Source organism: Vigna unguiculata, unplaced genomic scaffold, assembly GCF_004118075.2.
Source record: "Vigna unguiculata cultivar IT97K-499-35 unplaced genomic scaffold, ASM411807v1 contig_267, whole genome shotgun sequence".
Classification (NCBI taxonomy): Eukaryota; Viridiplantae; Streptophyta; class Magnoliopsida; order Fabales; family Fabaceae; genus Vigna; species Vigna unguiculata.
This window is the reverse complement of record NW_021010971.1, coordinates 1,039-16,298: the sequence shown is the minus strand read 5'-3', so window position 1 is coordinate 16,298 and position 15,260 is coordinate 1,039. Positions and strand designations below refer to the sequence as shown.

The following is a 15,260-nucleotide window of genomic DNA, read 5'->3' as shown; positions in this document are numbered from 1 at the left end:
TGTTCTATCTTCATTAGTGAGTTATATAGCTTGTGCTCATAGAATTTCTGTTGCTTAGAATTCCTTTGTGTGAACTGTTCTAAAGTCAAATGAGTTGTTATGTTATATTAAATGGTGGTAGTGTTGAGTTCACAGATTGGACTACGTGTTTGGCTATTTCTGAGCTTTAACCAAAAGCAATGGTGTTAATTTATACACACAACAATGGATCGGAGTTGGATAAATTTTTTACGCACAACAAATGAATATGAGAATGGAGTAGAAGAATTTATTGAATTTGCAAATATGAATGTTCCAGATAATAATGGAAAATTCTACTGCCCGTGTGTTAATTATTTAAATGAGAGAAAATTACCAACTGACGTTATTCGGGAGCATGTTCTTTGTGATGGTTTCTTAAAGAGCTACACAAAGTGGATATGGCATGGTGAATTAATAGACATGCCAAGTGTAGATGTGTCTGAAGCAGAAGAAGTTGATTTAGAGATGGATGATCGAATGGAGGAAATGATTCGTGATATTGGACATGATTCCTTTCAACGTGCGAATGTGTATGACAATTTGTGCAATGACGCAGAAAAACCTCTGTACGCAGAATGCACTAAGTATACTCGATTGTCAGCGGTATTAAAATTGTTCAATGTGAAGGCAAGAAATGGGTGGACTGATAAAAGCTTCACGGAATTACTTGAGTTGTTGAGTGACATGATTCCTAAAGGTAACACGTTGCCAACACGCAATTATGATGCGAAGAAGATATTGTGTCCGATGGGTATGGAGTATAAAAAATTCAGGCATGCCCAAACGATTGTGTCTTGTACAGGAAGGAGTTAGCCATGTTACATCAATGTCCACGATATGGGGTGTCACGATACAAACAGAAACATAGTGAGTTTGAATCTGATAGTAAGGGTCTGCCGGCGAAAGTTTTGTGGTATCTTCCTGTAGTTCCACGGTTGAAACGTTTATTCAGCAATGCAAATGATGCAAAACTCATGAGATGGCATGCAGATGGACGTACAACAGATGGTCATTTGAGACATCCGGCAGATGGTTTGCAATGGAAGAAAATTGATTCCATGTTCCCAAATTTCTCCAATGATTCAAGGAACATTAGATCTGGACTTGCTACAGATGGAATGAATCCATATGGTAACTTGAGCAGTAAACATAGTTCATGGCTTGTTCTATTAGTGATTTACAATTTACCTCGTTGGTTGTGCATGAAACGCAAATATGTTATTTATCCTTGATGATCTCGGGTCCAAGACAACCAGGAAACGACATTGATATTTATTTAACCCCATTAGTTGAAGATTTGAAGATGTTATGGGAGGAGGGTGTTGATATGTTTGATGGGTACACTAGTGATTCATTCAAATTGCATGCCATGTTATTTTGTACAATCAACGACTTTCCAGCATATGGTAATTTAAGTGGATATAGCACTAAGGATCACAAAGCATGCCCTATATGTGAAGAAGGCACATGTCACCATCAACTACAACATGGAAGGAAAACAATATACCTTAGACATCGGAGATTTCTTAGTACAAACCATCCATATCGTAAATTGAAGAAAGCATTTAATGGGTGTCAAGAAAATGAATTAGCTCCAATGGTTTTAAGTGGGTCACAAGTATATGAGCGTGTGAAAGACATTAGGGATGTGTTTGGAAAGATGAAAAATAAAGGCACTTTTGGAAGGTCAATTTTCTTTGATCTCCCATATTGGAAGGTGCTTGATGTGAGACATTGTATAGATGTTATGCATGTAGAGAAAAATGTGTGTGATAGTATTATCGGAACACTCCTCAATATTCAAGGCAAGACAAAAGATGGTCTAAATGCTCGTTTGGACTTAGTTGAAATGGGTATAAGAGAACAATTAGCTCCACAATCACATGGTAAGCGAACATACTTGCCTCCAGCATGTCACACATTGTCTAAACAAGAGAAGAGAAGTTTTTGTGAGATTTTACAAGGTGTGAAAGTTCCACTAGGTTACTCTTCCAATTTTGTATCCATGAAAGATCTAAAATTACTTGGGTTAAAATCTCATGATTGTCATGTATTGATGCAACAACTTCTACCCGTGGCTATTCGAGGCATATTGCCTAAGAATGTTAGATATACCTTAACAAGATTGTGCTTCTTTTTTAATGCAATATGTAGTAAGGTTATAGATATTGAGAAGTTGGATCAGTTAGAAAATGAGGCTGTACTCATATTGTGTCAGTTGGAGATGTACTTTCCTCCATCATTCTTTCATATTATGGTCCATCTGATTATTCATTTAGTCCGAGAAGTTAGAATTTGTGGTTCAGTATTCTTACGATGGATGTACCCTATTGAGCGATACATCAAGATATTGAAAGGGTATGTAAAGAACCAATATCGTCCAGAAGCATCAATTGTTGAAAGATATATTGCAGAGGAAGCTATTGAGTTCTGTACAGACTACTTATCACAAGTTGAAGCTATAGGGGTAACGAAGTCTTGTTACCATGGAATAGGTGCTGGTAAGGGTACTCAAAGTGCAAAAGTTATAACTCTGAGTAGAGATGAAGTTCTCCAAGCACATTTATATATATTGAATAACACTAAAAAGTCATCCCTTATTTAAGTGCTCATAAAGATATTGTGAAGAGAAATAATCCACGAATGTCTCAAAAGTGGGTCATTAATAAGCACAACAAAACTTTTTTGAAGTGGTTCAAACAACAGGTTCAAAATGACAATACAACTTCTGATACATTAAATTGGCTAACAAGTGAGCCAAACTATGATGTCTTATGCTGGAGTGGGTATGATATAAACAATTATACATTTCATACAAAAGACGAAGATGAAAAAAGCACCACACAAAATAGTGGAGTAATGGTTGTAGCTAAATGCATTTCTCAAGTTCAAAGGATAAATATCTGATTATGGCCTCAATGTGCTACTTTGGTGTAATTGAAGATATTTGGGTAATAGATTACACAAGTTTCAGAGTACCTATTTTTAAATGTAAGTGGGTTGATGGTAATACTGGCGTGAAGATTGATGATCTAGGTTTTACCTTGGTTGACCTAGAAAAGGAAGGTTATACTAAAGAGCCATTCATCATGGCATCTCAAGCAAAACAGGTGTTTTATGTCACTGATCCCGCTAACAAAAGATGGTCAGTGGTTCTCCAAGGCAAAACCATACATTATACTGATTTCAATGATGAATTGATACTTGATATTAGTGAAACTCCATCCTTCTCATCAAATATGCCGACCTTGAATGTCGACAATGAAGTAAATGATGTTCATGCCGTACGTGATGACCACAATGAAGGGTTGTGGGAGAACATTCTAACTTGACCCATTTATTTATGAGCTCATAAACTTGTGTGTGGCTTTTCTTCACCCTCTTCATCTTTCTCAGTTCAAGTTCATTGGTACATTTTATCCCTTCTTGTTCATTATTTTAAAAACTATTATTCATGTGGTTCACTTCATCTTTATTTCTTTTATATTCTTCGTAGGTGGGTAGGTTCAAAGTTTTGATCTGAAGCCATTACAAACAAGATAACCTAATATCCATTGCTTTCAGGTAACTTTTATATTCTAGCTACTCTGTTGCATTCTGTTTCCAAAACAATAAATAAGGATAATATGTAGTCAGAGACATAGACAACATGGGTTGATTTCTTTACAGTAAAGTTTGGTAAATTTCTGTTTCTTCCTCCCTTTAGCTAGAGGAATTAAATGAACTATGAAGAAAAAAGTTTTGAATGCTAGTTTGAGAGAGTCCCACATGGAATCGTTTTGTATGTTTTGAAGTCTCCAAAGAATGATTTATTATCATATGTTGAGATGTAAAAGCCTTCGAATTCACTAGATATAAATTATTTATTAATTCTCACTAACAATTATTTATTTGAATAGGGAAATGTCCGGTGACACACCATTTGGTGACCTTCCACCTTCACAAGGTGGGGACAAGATTCATACATGTACCAAAAAAAATGGTAGGCGTGGAACTAGGTTGAGAGAGTTAACAGTCAGTCGTAGTGCGGATCAGAGATTGCCTATCCAGTTTGATATGCAAACTGGTAAAGCTTTGGGAGATAATAGCACAAAATTCACCAGCTATGTGGCCTTGCTTGGTAGGAGCAAGTCATCCATTCTTATAGATGATTGGGACCATGTTCCAGAGACAGTAAAGAATCAGATTTGGCTAAGTGTCCAAGTATGAAATCTTAACTTATATAATTTATTACGTACATATATAACTGATATTTAACATATGTAATCCATTCTTATTATACAGGTCACATATGATGTCCCAAACAGTAATCTGTTGAGGACGAAATGGATTTCATTTGCTGGGGAACGATGGAAGGGTTTTAAGACGGACCTTACAAGTCGTTATATCTATGGTCCCTTAAGTGATAGAAACCCTTGTGAGAAGTATCCGTTCCTTGATGAAGACACATGGCAGGCTTTTAAGGAAAGGCGATTAAATCCTGTCTTTCAGGTAAATTCATATTATATGTAGGTTTAACTATTTAATTGAACATATTGCTAACATAAATCATTCTTTATACTTTGGTGCTCATAGGCTAAGAGGAAAGCTGCACAAGAGATAGCAAAAAAGAATGTCCACCCCCATAGATTGTCTCGTGGGGGTTATGATAAATTGGAGCAGAAGATGATGAAAGAGGCATCTGCCTCTAATTCCAGTGGGACTACTGTTACTCATCCTCCTCGCCATGATAAATGGAAAAGAGCTCGTCAAAAACCAACAGGGGATTACATATCTGCAGAAACAGAAAGTGTAGCTAGGCGTATTGTAAGTAACTCAAACTAATTTATTTTTAGATGTGTATTAATATTTTTTTTAATCTTAACTTAAAGTTTTTGTGTTGTAGGATGAGCTGGTCGAGCAAAGCACACAAGGATCATTCACTCCACAAGGGCGTGAGGACATATTGGCAGTTGCCATTGGTCGTCTAGAGCATCCTGGACGTGTTCGTGGTGTTGGAAAATTTGTAGGCATCCGTCAATTCTTTGGTCCTCCATCAGCTAATCATAATAAAGTAAATATCAATGAGGAAGTCATCATGTCCATCAAAGAAGAAATGAGAGAACAAATGAGGGAGGAAATTAGGGAGGAGATTAAGAAGGAGATGAAGAAAGAGTACTTTGATATGAAGGCACAATTGTTAGCAGACATGAGAGCAGAGTTAGCCTCTCCCTCAGCCCAGCCTTGTAATCCTCCTCAACAACCTTCTCTTATTTGTGTAAGCACAAAGGGGAGTTGTGATGTTCCTCTTGAAGAGGCTTCTCTCACTGTTGATGCAGATTACGAGTTGTTCATTGATGATCTCCTACAGTCCTTGGTGGCTTTAGGTAATTTGTCTAATTATATTGTTTTGCATGTATTTGTTTTAGCCTAATTATATTGTCTTATTTATTTTACAAATATTATTTGGTTACCTTAGGTAAAATGTATGCATTGGGGTCAACCATACACCATGCAACCATTGCAGATGATATGATGAGAGTAGTGGTTGTAGATGTTCGAGATGCTACTGCTCGAGTCCCAGTGCCCACTCAAGAGGTTAAGACAGTGGGGCAGGCCCCTGGAAATTTTATCCTTTGGCCAGTTAGATTAGCAAAAGTAATTGCAAAGGAGGTAATTGTCCTTACTTGTTTTAATTATGCATTTATTTACATCGGTGTATACTAATGTTATTTAATACTTTAAATATGTATAGCAGATTAGAGTACAAGAAAAGGAAGATGTGAATGAATCATTACCACAACAGACAATTCTAGAACGACTTGGTGCAATGGCAGCGACTATCGCCTTGCAACCTATACAATTAGAAATGCCTCCCCAAGCCACAAATAGGACCTTCAACACCCCTTTTTTTATATGTCAAAAGGATATTTTTGAAGTTCTCTCTGGCACTGATATGTTATGTATATCAGTAATACAACTTTGGTTGTTGTAAGTAAACTTTTATTACTTTTATGAAGTTTGAATATATTCAATATGTTATTCTTATATTATTTATTTTCAATGTTTAAGGTATTTACATCGTAGATGCACTGAGAAGAAGAATGATCACATATATGGATTTATTGATCCTATTGCCATTCAAGGCGTTGGGAATAAAAGTGAAGAGGTTCAAAAGTACCTATTAGAGGCATTTGATGTTGGGAAAAAAGAAGTGTACTTAGCGCCTTATTTGCAGCAGTAAGAATGTCTTTTATACATTAAATTATATTTATGTAAAACTTAATTGTATATAATGGTATTTGAATCTGTAGGGGTCACTGGCAGTTGCCGGTAATTCTTCCTCAGAAGTTTGTTGTGGTTCTTTTGTGTTCATTACACAAGAAGCCTAACACTTTGAAAATTAAAAGTACTTTACAAGCGTAAGTTTTTTTTATTAACTTATTTTTTGTGTTATATAATTTAATTTTACTAAGTTCCATATTAGGCACAATTTCAATATACATTAAATTTTACAGAGCGGTTGAGGCTCATTCTAGGTTGCAGGGACAACAAATCACTTCTAGAAAGAAGTTGCAGTTCATTGCGCCAACTGTAAGTAGTTAATCTTCAAACTGTTGAAATACAATTATCAAATTTATGATATTATATGAATTTAACTTGTAGTGCTCACGTCAACCGGGAAGCTATGAGTGTGGATATTATACCATGAGGCACATGCATAGAATCATATCCGCAAACATTGTTGACTCATGGGATATGGTAATATGTACAATTTATAAATCACATCTTAAGTATTTATCACTAAAAGATTGTTGACTCAACTATTCATTGTGTAGATTTTCAATGACACATCTCCAATGGATCAAGGAGTCTTGAAGGAAGTTCGTGAGCAGTGGGCTTCGTTTCTTTTAAGTGTTTATATAAGATGATGTTAGGTGTTTTATGACTTATATAGTAATGCGTTTTGGAGTAGTATTATATTTCATATAAACATTAGATTCTATTTCATGTAAATATTAGATTGAATGAGATTGTTTTCTGGATGTTTTGGATAATTATATACAGTATATAAGATGATGTTAGGTGTTTTATGACTTATATAGTAATTCGTTTTGGAGTAGTATTATATTTCATATAAACATTAGATTCTATTTCATGTAAATATTAGATTGAATGAGATTTGTTTTCTGATGTTTGGGTAATTATATACAATATATAAGATGATGTTAGGTGTTTTATGACGTATGTAGTAATTCATTTTGGAGTAGTATTATATTTCATATAAACATTACATTCAATTTCATGTAAATATTAGATTGATGAGATTTTTTTTTGGATGTTTTGGGTAATTATATACAAGTTTGGTATGTGGTAAGAAGCATAAACGAATTTTTCATAAAAAAATAATAAATCACTTTTTATACCAGTTGAGGTCATACTTGGTGTAAAATGTGTAATTTTTTATACCGGTTGGAACTATAATCGGTATAGTAAGTCATTTTTTCTTATATAACTTTCCATTTCCAAGAGGACTTTCTATACTAGTTTTAGAAATGGTATAAAAAATAATTTTTTATACCTGTCATGAAACCGATGTAGAAAGATCAAACCTTCTATACCGCCTACATCTATACCGATGCTAGAACCGGTATAAAAAGCCTATTTTACACTAGTGAATTTTCTTTTTCTCTATTTCACGATCAAAATCAAAGGAAGGTGGTATGAATGTTCTTCTCATGCATGCTCTCAACTCACTCCAATTTTGAATAGGAGATTTTCTTCTTTTTTCCACTCTAAACTGCCTATAATCCCACCACTCTCTTGCATGTCCTACAAAACTTGAAATGCACAAAGTAACAAAGTAGTATTTACTATGTCTAAGATGGAATGATTGCACCAAATCATCTATTTCCCTCTCCCAAGATATGTATGATAATGCACTTATGTCCTCACCAAAGAAAGGGAATGTACTCTCATGTGTATGATGCATTTTATCTTCACTATGACTACCTAAATGCAATCTATTGTACAAATGATAACTCATTTTGGGAAACACTTTTGAAACATTTATCTAAACAACTTTTCACAAAGAAACTTTAGGAATTTTAAAGAGAATATAAAGGAAAAGATTTCTAGAGATGTTCCCATGAAAGGAAGGTGAGTCTCATGGACAGGCTTAGAAACCAAACCTTTCCTAGCCAGAAATCTCTAAATTTCTTTCACAAAAATTCTCAATAAAATTTCCCAACAAGACAGATCTTAATTGTGAAAAACAACTTCCAAAGTGTGTGAAATCTTATGACCAAAGAAAGGTCAATTAAGTGTTTAAAGATTTGCACCTAGATATCACGGTGACCTAAAACATAGAAGCAATCATACAAATTACACAAAACCTGGACATTTAAAACATCAAGGCAGAAAACATAAAAACTGAAAACATAAACTAGACGAAAATCCTAAGTGAAAATTCATGTGGCCTAGGAACCCCTTGAACCTCACACTACACCTTAAACTATTACAATTAAATTCTAAGGATAGGATTGCTCTAAAGCATTTTTCCCACCTAAGCCAAATAAAAGGAGAAAACTGAAAGAAAGAAAATTACACAAAATCCATGACATCAAAACAGCAAAAACCAAAATAAAACTATGCTATGCCAAGCTATGTCTCTCAAGCTCTCGGTCCAGCCTCCAAAGTGTGTCTCCCTCAAGTGTTTGCTTTGAATTTTCTCCTTTGTGAACTTCACTTGTAGCTTGGAGTTCCACTTTGGTTTCCACCTCCTAGGATGCTACCTTGAGTATTTAGTTACCTCCAAAGAAATCTTCCATCAAGAATGTAACACCAAACCAAGAAGCCAATAAGGAAAAACAAGAAAAGCTTAAATGAAAGAAGAGCTAAACTCAAGTGGAATATAGTTGAAACATACTCAAAGATTTAACAAAGAAAGAAAACTAGAAATAAGGCAAAGAAACAAGTTAAGCACTCAAATTAATTACCTAAAGAATGGATTAGAATAGATTAAAAACAACCAAAAACAAGCTAGAAATCTGCACAGAATTTGAATTTTCAGCCACTGCCAGTTCAAAAAACGTGAAATTCAGCCTCTACTTCAGGGATTTATCATGTTTTCATTTCTCAACATTTTTCAATGATTTTTGTTTTCTTTTTTTCTTCTATGTTTTAGCTACAAGAGGAAAAAATCATATTTGGATTTACAATAGCCAATATTTTGTGATAAAACAAATACAAAAAGTGTGCAGACAGACAGCACTGGAACAGCAGTAAAATGTAACAAAAAAATGCTCTCAAACTCAAGTGATGGTTGTGATTCTAGTGTACTTCTTTTGCCACTTTATTTTGATCTTTTCTTTTGATTATTTTTTGCACTTGCTTGTACACTTTTTGTGCTCTTTTTCTTTCTTTTTTTATAGCTCTTACAGCAGCTAGTTTCCACCACAAATTAGAATCACCACCACACTATGCTTGATCATTTGCATTTTAATAGAAACAAAAGAGAAGGAAACTTAAAGGAATCAAAAGAAGATTATGAAACTCAAGGAAACACAATGGAAATTAACTCTAAAGAACTTGCCAATAACTAATTAACAAGTATGAACTCAAATGCGAAAATTAAAAGCACACAAAGCACACTAGAAACGAAAATGAAACTTAGGTGATTAAGCAAGCACAAGGAAAATTCCCATTGGACATTAAGATAACAAAGGTTATCTAGATGTGAAGGTTCATTTCCAAGGCTCCAAGGGAGAAGAAAATGTGTATTTATGAACCAAAAACAGCAGCAAAACAGTAGCAATACAGCAGCAAAACAGCAGCAAAATGGAAAGCTAAACAAAGGAATTTAAGACATAATTAAACCACACATTACTCTAGACAAAACATATGGATGAGAAAATTAAAATGACTCAAATAGATGAAATAGAAAATGAACAAGACTCAAACAAAAATGTAAAAGGCACACAAATTCACCATGGTTGAGTTCTTAGGCACAATGGCCGAATGGTTCCAAAGGAACAATGATAATAACCATATAACCAATGAGGTGAAAAGAAGAAAAACAACAAGACAATCAAAGGAAGTAATGAACAACACGGAAATTGAAAGAAAAACCACAAGGAAGATGAACTTATCTCTTGACGTCAAGCTTGATCAACCAAAGCTCTAGATACAACATGATGAGTCCATCTTCAAGAGTAAGGAAGCCAAGGAGAAGCCATGCGGAATTGATGAAGCTTCCATGGAGAAGGATGAAGGTGCGGAACTTAGAAGATGACAGGAGAAGTGGTGCGGCAATGGTGTTTGGAGAAGCTCTCAAGTGAGGTTGTGCCAACACTCAAGGAAGGGGGCTAGAGGAAACCAAGAAGGAGAACTCTAGCCTAAGTTGATTCACAAAAAGAGAGGAGTCTGGAGTCATCTCAACAGAATTTCTCTACTATATTCATGAATGAAAATACAAGGGTCCTAAGCTCTCTATTTATAGGCTAAAATGAGACCAAGGAGTCTCCAAAAAGTGGAGGGAAAAAGGAGTCTAGAAAGTTGAATTTTTGAGCCAAAAAGGAGCATGTGGGAGGTGTGACTTGCCACCTCAGCAAGTCACACTTGTCTTGCCATGGGAAGCTAACTCTCATCCTTAGAGAGCAAGTTTGAGAAGCTTCTAGGCTTTTCTAGAGTGGACACACTACTCTTGGCCCATTTGGCCCAATTCCCCTTTTTGGTCCAAAATTACTTCTAAAGCCCAATTTCCTCTAAGGCCCAATACATGTCCCAAAGAAAATCCTATTCTACTGGGCCCAAAATACAAAGCCTAAAATAAAATCCTAATCTAGTATTTACAAGCAAAGTGTCCTAGGCTAGGTCTTCACATCTTCCTTGGCCCATGTGAAGTACATCTTGGGCCTTGCATGCGCATTGGAGGCCCATTCCTCTTGTATCCTCCTAGCCATTGCTCTTGTTGTGGGTCCCTTGGTTAGTAGTATCTCATCATCCCCCCCTCTTGAGAAGGATTTGTCCTCAAATCTGAAATTTCTGCCTCATCATCTATACCACTGAAATATTGGGCTGATTCATCAAGATGCCTCCTTCTCCAAGCCACCATCCAAGGGTGATGATTAAAGCTTCTCCTCCAAGCTTGATCTAAGGGCCAAGAATTAGTCTAACTTTTAGGCTCACATATAAAAACCAAAAGTAGACCATTGGAACATTTTTAACTCTTGAAATTTCTAATAGAATATTTGTGTTGAGATCACTCCACTCTTCTATTATTTTGAGAGCATATATGGCTAACTTTCTCCTTCATCTCCTATAATTGTAAGATCCGGGAAAAATTAGAATAAAAGGAAAACACATGAACAAAATTAATGGTTTGATTAATATTGTTGATTTATTTAATTTAATTAGGATATTAAATTATGAAATATGAAATAATTATATTTTGAATGATTTAAGTTATTATTGTATGTATAATAATTATTTAAGTGGTGTAAGTTATTGTTGTATTTATTTTGAATTTAAATATTATATTTAATGTTGCAGATATGTATATATAGATAAGTGGTGCAAAATATAATGTGCAAAAGTATATGGTTTAGCAGTTATGCATTTGTTTGACCTATTTGGGTGCACGGGTTCAACTTTGGTCAGATAGAAAAAAGGGCTTTTGTTTTGTTATTTTAATTAATTGTTGTGGATGGACAATATAAGTTTATATTTTATTCGTGTATAATATATAAAGAGAAAACATTTGGTATAGTGATTGATGTATATATGTGGTGTGGCGTTGTGCGCGAGTTGGAATCCTGGGTGACCCACAATGTGCAATGTTATTTTTATTTTTCTCACTCTTTAAAGTTTTGGGGCCACAAAACTCTTTAATTCATTTTCTCTCTCCATACGTGAGTGCAGCATGTAGGGGTTTCAATTTACTTTTTTTGCTATTTTTTTCCTTTCTTCTTTCTATTTTCTTTGCTGCCATAAACAGAATAAAAATAGAACTCTCTTGCATTTGTAGTATTTTGTATTCTTTTTTTATTATTAAAGACTTATTGATGCTACATGAAGATAATAAAACGAGAGAGTATTAGTATTAAGTGAAGGGTAGGGTTTTTGATAGAAATACTCTAGGTTATTTAGGGTTCTATAACGTGAGTAGAAACAAGGGATAAAAGGAGAGTAGGAGAAGCGGGAGAAACATGGAGAGTGAAAGAGGAGGCTGTGGGAGTAAAGAAACGCGTAGCAAAGAAACCATTAGGTAGGGGAAGTTAACTTTATTTTCTATTTTGTTTGAAGCATGACCTTGTTCTTGTTGTCTTTGTTTTGGTTGCTTGATGAATGAAACTTGAAAAACATGCATATATAGGGGAAGCTTAACTCTTTCTTTGTTCACTTTTAAACGTTTGATGCTTGAATGTTGTGCTTTGTAAATCAGACGAGATGTTGGGGTATATGTGTTAGTGAATGCAGGGTATCAATTTTGGTTGTTTGCATAGTCCTCATATATCTCGTTTTCTTTTAGGTGGAATATATGCAGGGGTATACATGAATGCAAGTGCATGACTATTCTTTTTTTTTTTATCCCATATATATTGTTAGTGGAGTGTATATTTTTTATTTAGCCATGCATTTAATGTGTCAAAAATATTGTGCTTTGAATCTTATCATGGCCACGGTTACGTGCTGCATTCTATGAGAATGGAGGGAGTAGTTTTCTTGGTTTCAATTGGATTATTATATAAGTGTTTTGGTGTGTAGGAGGGACCCACAAATGCATGTAATGTAGCCTTTATAATGTTCAAACTGTGGCCACGAGAGGTGGTGTGTTTTCTTTTTTCACAATTTTTTTACGTTGCAGGTTTGGTTTTGGGTGACTAAGCATTTTCTTTTAAAGTGTTTAAACATTGAGGAAAGAGAATGGGATAATGTTTACGTAGGGTTCGTATAAGTTTGCATGGGTATGGAAACCAAATGTTGCTTGGTGCTTTAGATGCTTGGTGCTTGAAATCTTGTCATGGCCATGGTGTGTAACTATTTCTTCTTTGCTTTCTTCTTTTTCTTGATGGTAAAGTAAGGTGGGAGAAACTCAATGGTTATGATTATTTTCGAATGGTGTGTATGGTGCAGCCACTTTATTTTTGGGTTCTCGCTTTCTTTTTGCAAGTTTAGCATGTTTGGTTGGTACATGGGTGGGGTCCATGTGCAAAGATTTGTTTCTCTTTAAAGCTTATGGTTTCTTTTATTTTACATCAAGTTTTGGTTTGATTGTTAAAGAACCCAAAGCATGCAGAGGGTCATTTATTTGGTGCATAGTTTCTCTTTCTTAAAACTTTCTGGTACCTACCACACGTAACATTAAATGGGTTGTTTATGATTGGTGCATGTTTAATTGAAGAGACGGGTCCCACTTATTTTAAGTGGTAGTTTTGTTTTCATTGGAGAAAACATATAAACTTACTTTTGTGTCTTCTCAAAAGCCATGCGATTATTTCCTTTTCATATGGGTTCATGGTTTCCATTAGAATGAATGGATTTTTGTTCTTATAAAATGCATGCAAACATATCCTTGTTCACGGTTCTTTTCATCGATTGACTTTGTGGGCCTCGTTTATGAGCGAGTTTACGGGTCAAATTTACGGGTTAGGATTGCACGAGTCTGTTATACGGGCGAGTTGACGGGTGTAGTTCACTGGTTGAGTTTATGTTTTAACTTTTCATGCAATTTTATGGATCGGGTTTAGAAGACGTGTTTTACGGGTCAATTAGTTTACCCAAGTTTACAGATCGAGTTTACGGGTTGTTATTATGGCTCATATTTTACGGGGTCGAATTTTGTTTTGACTTTATGGGTAGTCTTTGTGGTTTGAATTAACGGTCGAATTTATGGTCACATTGTGGGGCTCGTGTTTAGAGGACAAGTTTACGATCGAGTTTATTGGATATATTTACGGCCCAAATTTACGTGTCAAGTTTTTTTGCTAAGTTTACGGATCAGGTTTGTGAGCCAATTTTAGTGGTTATGTTTACGGTTCTAGTTCTCTAGTTTAGTTTCGTTTCGACTCTTTGAGTTGAGTTTACGAAGCAGACATACAACTCGTGTTTTACGGGTCAAATAGGTTAGTCAAGTTTACGGCTCGAAATTACGGGTCATGGTTATCGCTCATAATTTACAAAGATGAATTGTATATCGATTTTAGGGGTCGTGAGTTTGGTTTGAGTTTACGATCGAATTTACGATTTAATTGTACGTGTTGTTTTTATGGGCCGAGTTTACGAGTCTAGTTTACGGGCGAGTTGACGGGTGTAGTTCACTGGTTGAGATAATGTTTTAACTTTTCATCCCAATTTACTGATCGCATTTAGAAGTCGTGTTATACAGGTCGAATCGGTTAAGGAAGGTTACAGATCGAGTTTACGGGTTGTTATTATGGTTCATATTTTACTATGTCGAATTTTGTGTTGACTTTTTGGGTCGTCTTTCCGGTTCAAGTTCACGGTGAAATTTACACTTACATTGTGGGGCTCGTGATTAGAGGACAAGTTTACGATCGAGTTTATTGGATTTGTTTACGGTCCGAATTTTTGGGTCCAGTTTTCTGGCTGAGTTTACAGGTTTGGTTTGTGAGCTCATTTGAGTGGTCGTGTTTCTAGGTCTAGTTTTCGGGTTTAGTTTCGGTTCGACTCTTTGAGTTGAGTTTATGAATCGGGTATAAAACTTGTCTTTAACGGGTCAAATAGGTTGGTCAAGTTTACGGGTCATGATTATGGCTCATATTTTACGAAGACGAATTTTATGTCGATTTTAGGGGTCATGAGTTTGGTTTGAGTTTAATATCTAATTTACGGTTTAATTGTACATGTTGTTTTTATGGGTTGAGTTTATTGGATAGGTTTACGGGTGGAGTTTACTAGTCAAGTTTTCGAGCCGAGTTTATCGATCGGGTAACAACCCAAGTTTACTGGTTTTCATTTTGGGATCAGGTTACAGATCCAGTGTACAGGTCAATTTCATCGATTGAGTTTACGAGTCTCGTTTACGGGCGAGTTGACGGGTGTAGTTCACTGGTGGAGTATATATTTCAACTTTCCATCCGAGTTTACGGATCGGGTTTAGAAGTCATGTTTTACGCGTCAAATAGGTTAGTCAAGGTTATAGGTTGAGTATACGGGTTGTTATTATGGCTCTTATTTTTTGTTTACTTTATCGGTCGTCTTTCCGGTTCGAATTCACGATCATATTTGCAGTTACA

The 15,260-nt window shown here is 35.3% G+C and overlaps 2 protein-coding genes across 2 annotated transcripts; both read left to right on the top strand.

The window, feature by feature from the left end:
* Positions 1 to 836: 836 nt before the first annotated feature.
* Positions 837 to 3,353, top strand: LOC114171453. The gene is made up of 3 exons (XM_028056463.1): positions 837 to 1,152; positions 1,278 to 2,528; positions 2,965 to 3,353. Exons 1-3 carry the CDS (start codon positions 837 to 839, stop codon positions 3,351 to 3,353), a joined length of 1,956 nt encoding a protein of 651 aa, XP_027912264.1.
* A 1,333-nt stretch (positions 3,354 to 4,686) lies between these two features.
* LOC114171463 lies at positions 4,687 to 6,957 on the top strand. The gene is made up of 9 exons (XM_028056472.1): positions 4,687 to 4,827; positions 4,907 to 5,387; positions 5,480 to 5,673; positions 5,759 to 5,991; positions 6,073 to 6,216; positions 6,315 to 6,422; positions 6,519 to 6,594; positions 6,667 to 6,762; positions 6,840 to 6,957. The coding sequence occupies exons 1-9, from the start codon at positions 4,687 to 4,689 to the stop codon at positions 6,930 to 6,932; spliced, it is 1,566 nt and encodes a 521-aa protein (XP_027912273.1). The 3' UTR covers positions 6,933 to 6,957.
* Positions 6,958 to 15,260: the final 8,303 nt, after the last annotated feature.

Coding starts and splice junctions, on each gene's coding strand:
- LOC114171453 (XM_028056463.1), top strand. CDS start 837: ATGTTACATCAATGTCCACGATATGGGGTGTCACGATACAAACAGAAA. Junction 1,153..1,277: donor AGATGGAATGAATCCATATG/GTAACTTGAGCA, acceptor CAAGACAACCAG/GAAACGACATTGATATTTAT. Junction 2,529..2,964: donor TGGAATAGGTGCTGGTAAGG/GTACTCAAAGTG, acceptor GTGTAATTGAAG/ATATTTGGGTAATAGATTAC.
- LOC114171463 (XM_028056472.1), top strand. CDS start 4,687: ATGATGAAAGAGGCATCTGCCTCTAATTCCAGTGGGACTACTGTTACT. Junction 5,388..5,479: donor ACAGTCCTTGGTGGCTTTAG/GTAATTTGTCTA, acceptor TGGTTACCTTAG/GTAAAATGTATGCATTGGGG. Junction 5,992..6,072: donor GTAATACAACTTTGGTTGTT/GTAAGTAAACTT, acceptor TCAATGTTTAAG/GTATTTACATCGTAGATGCA.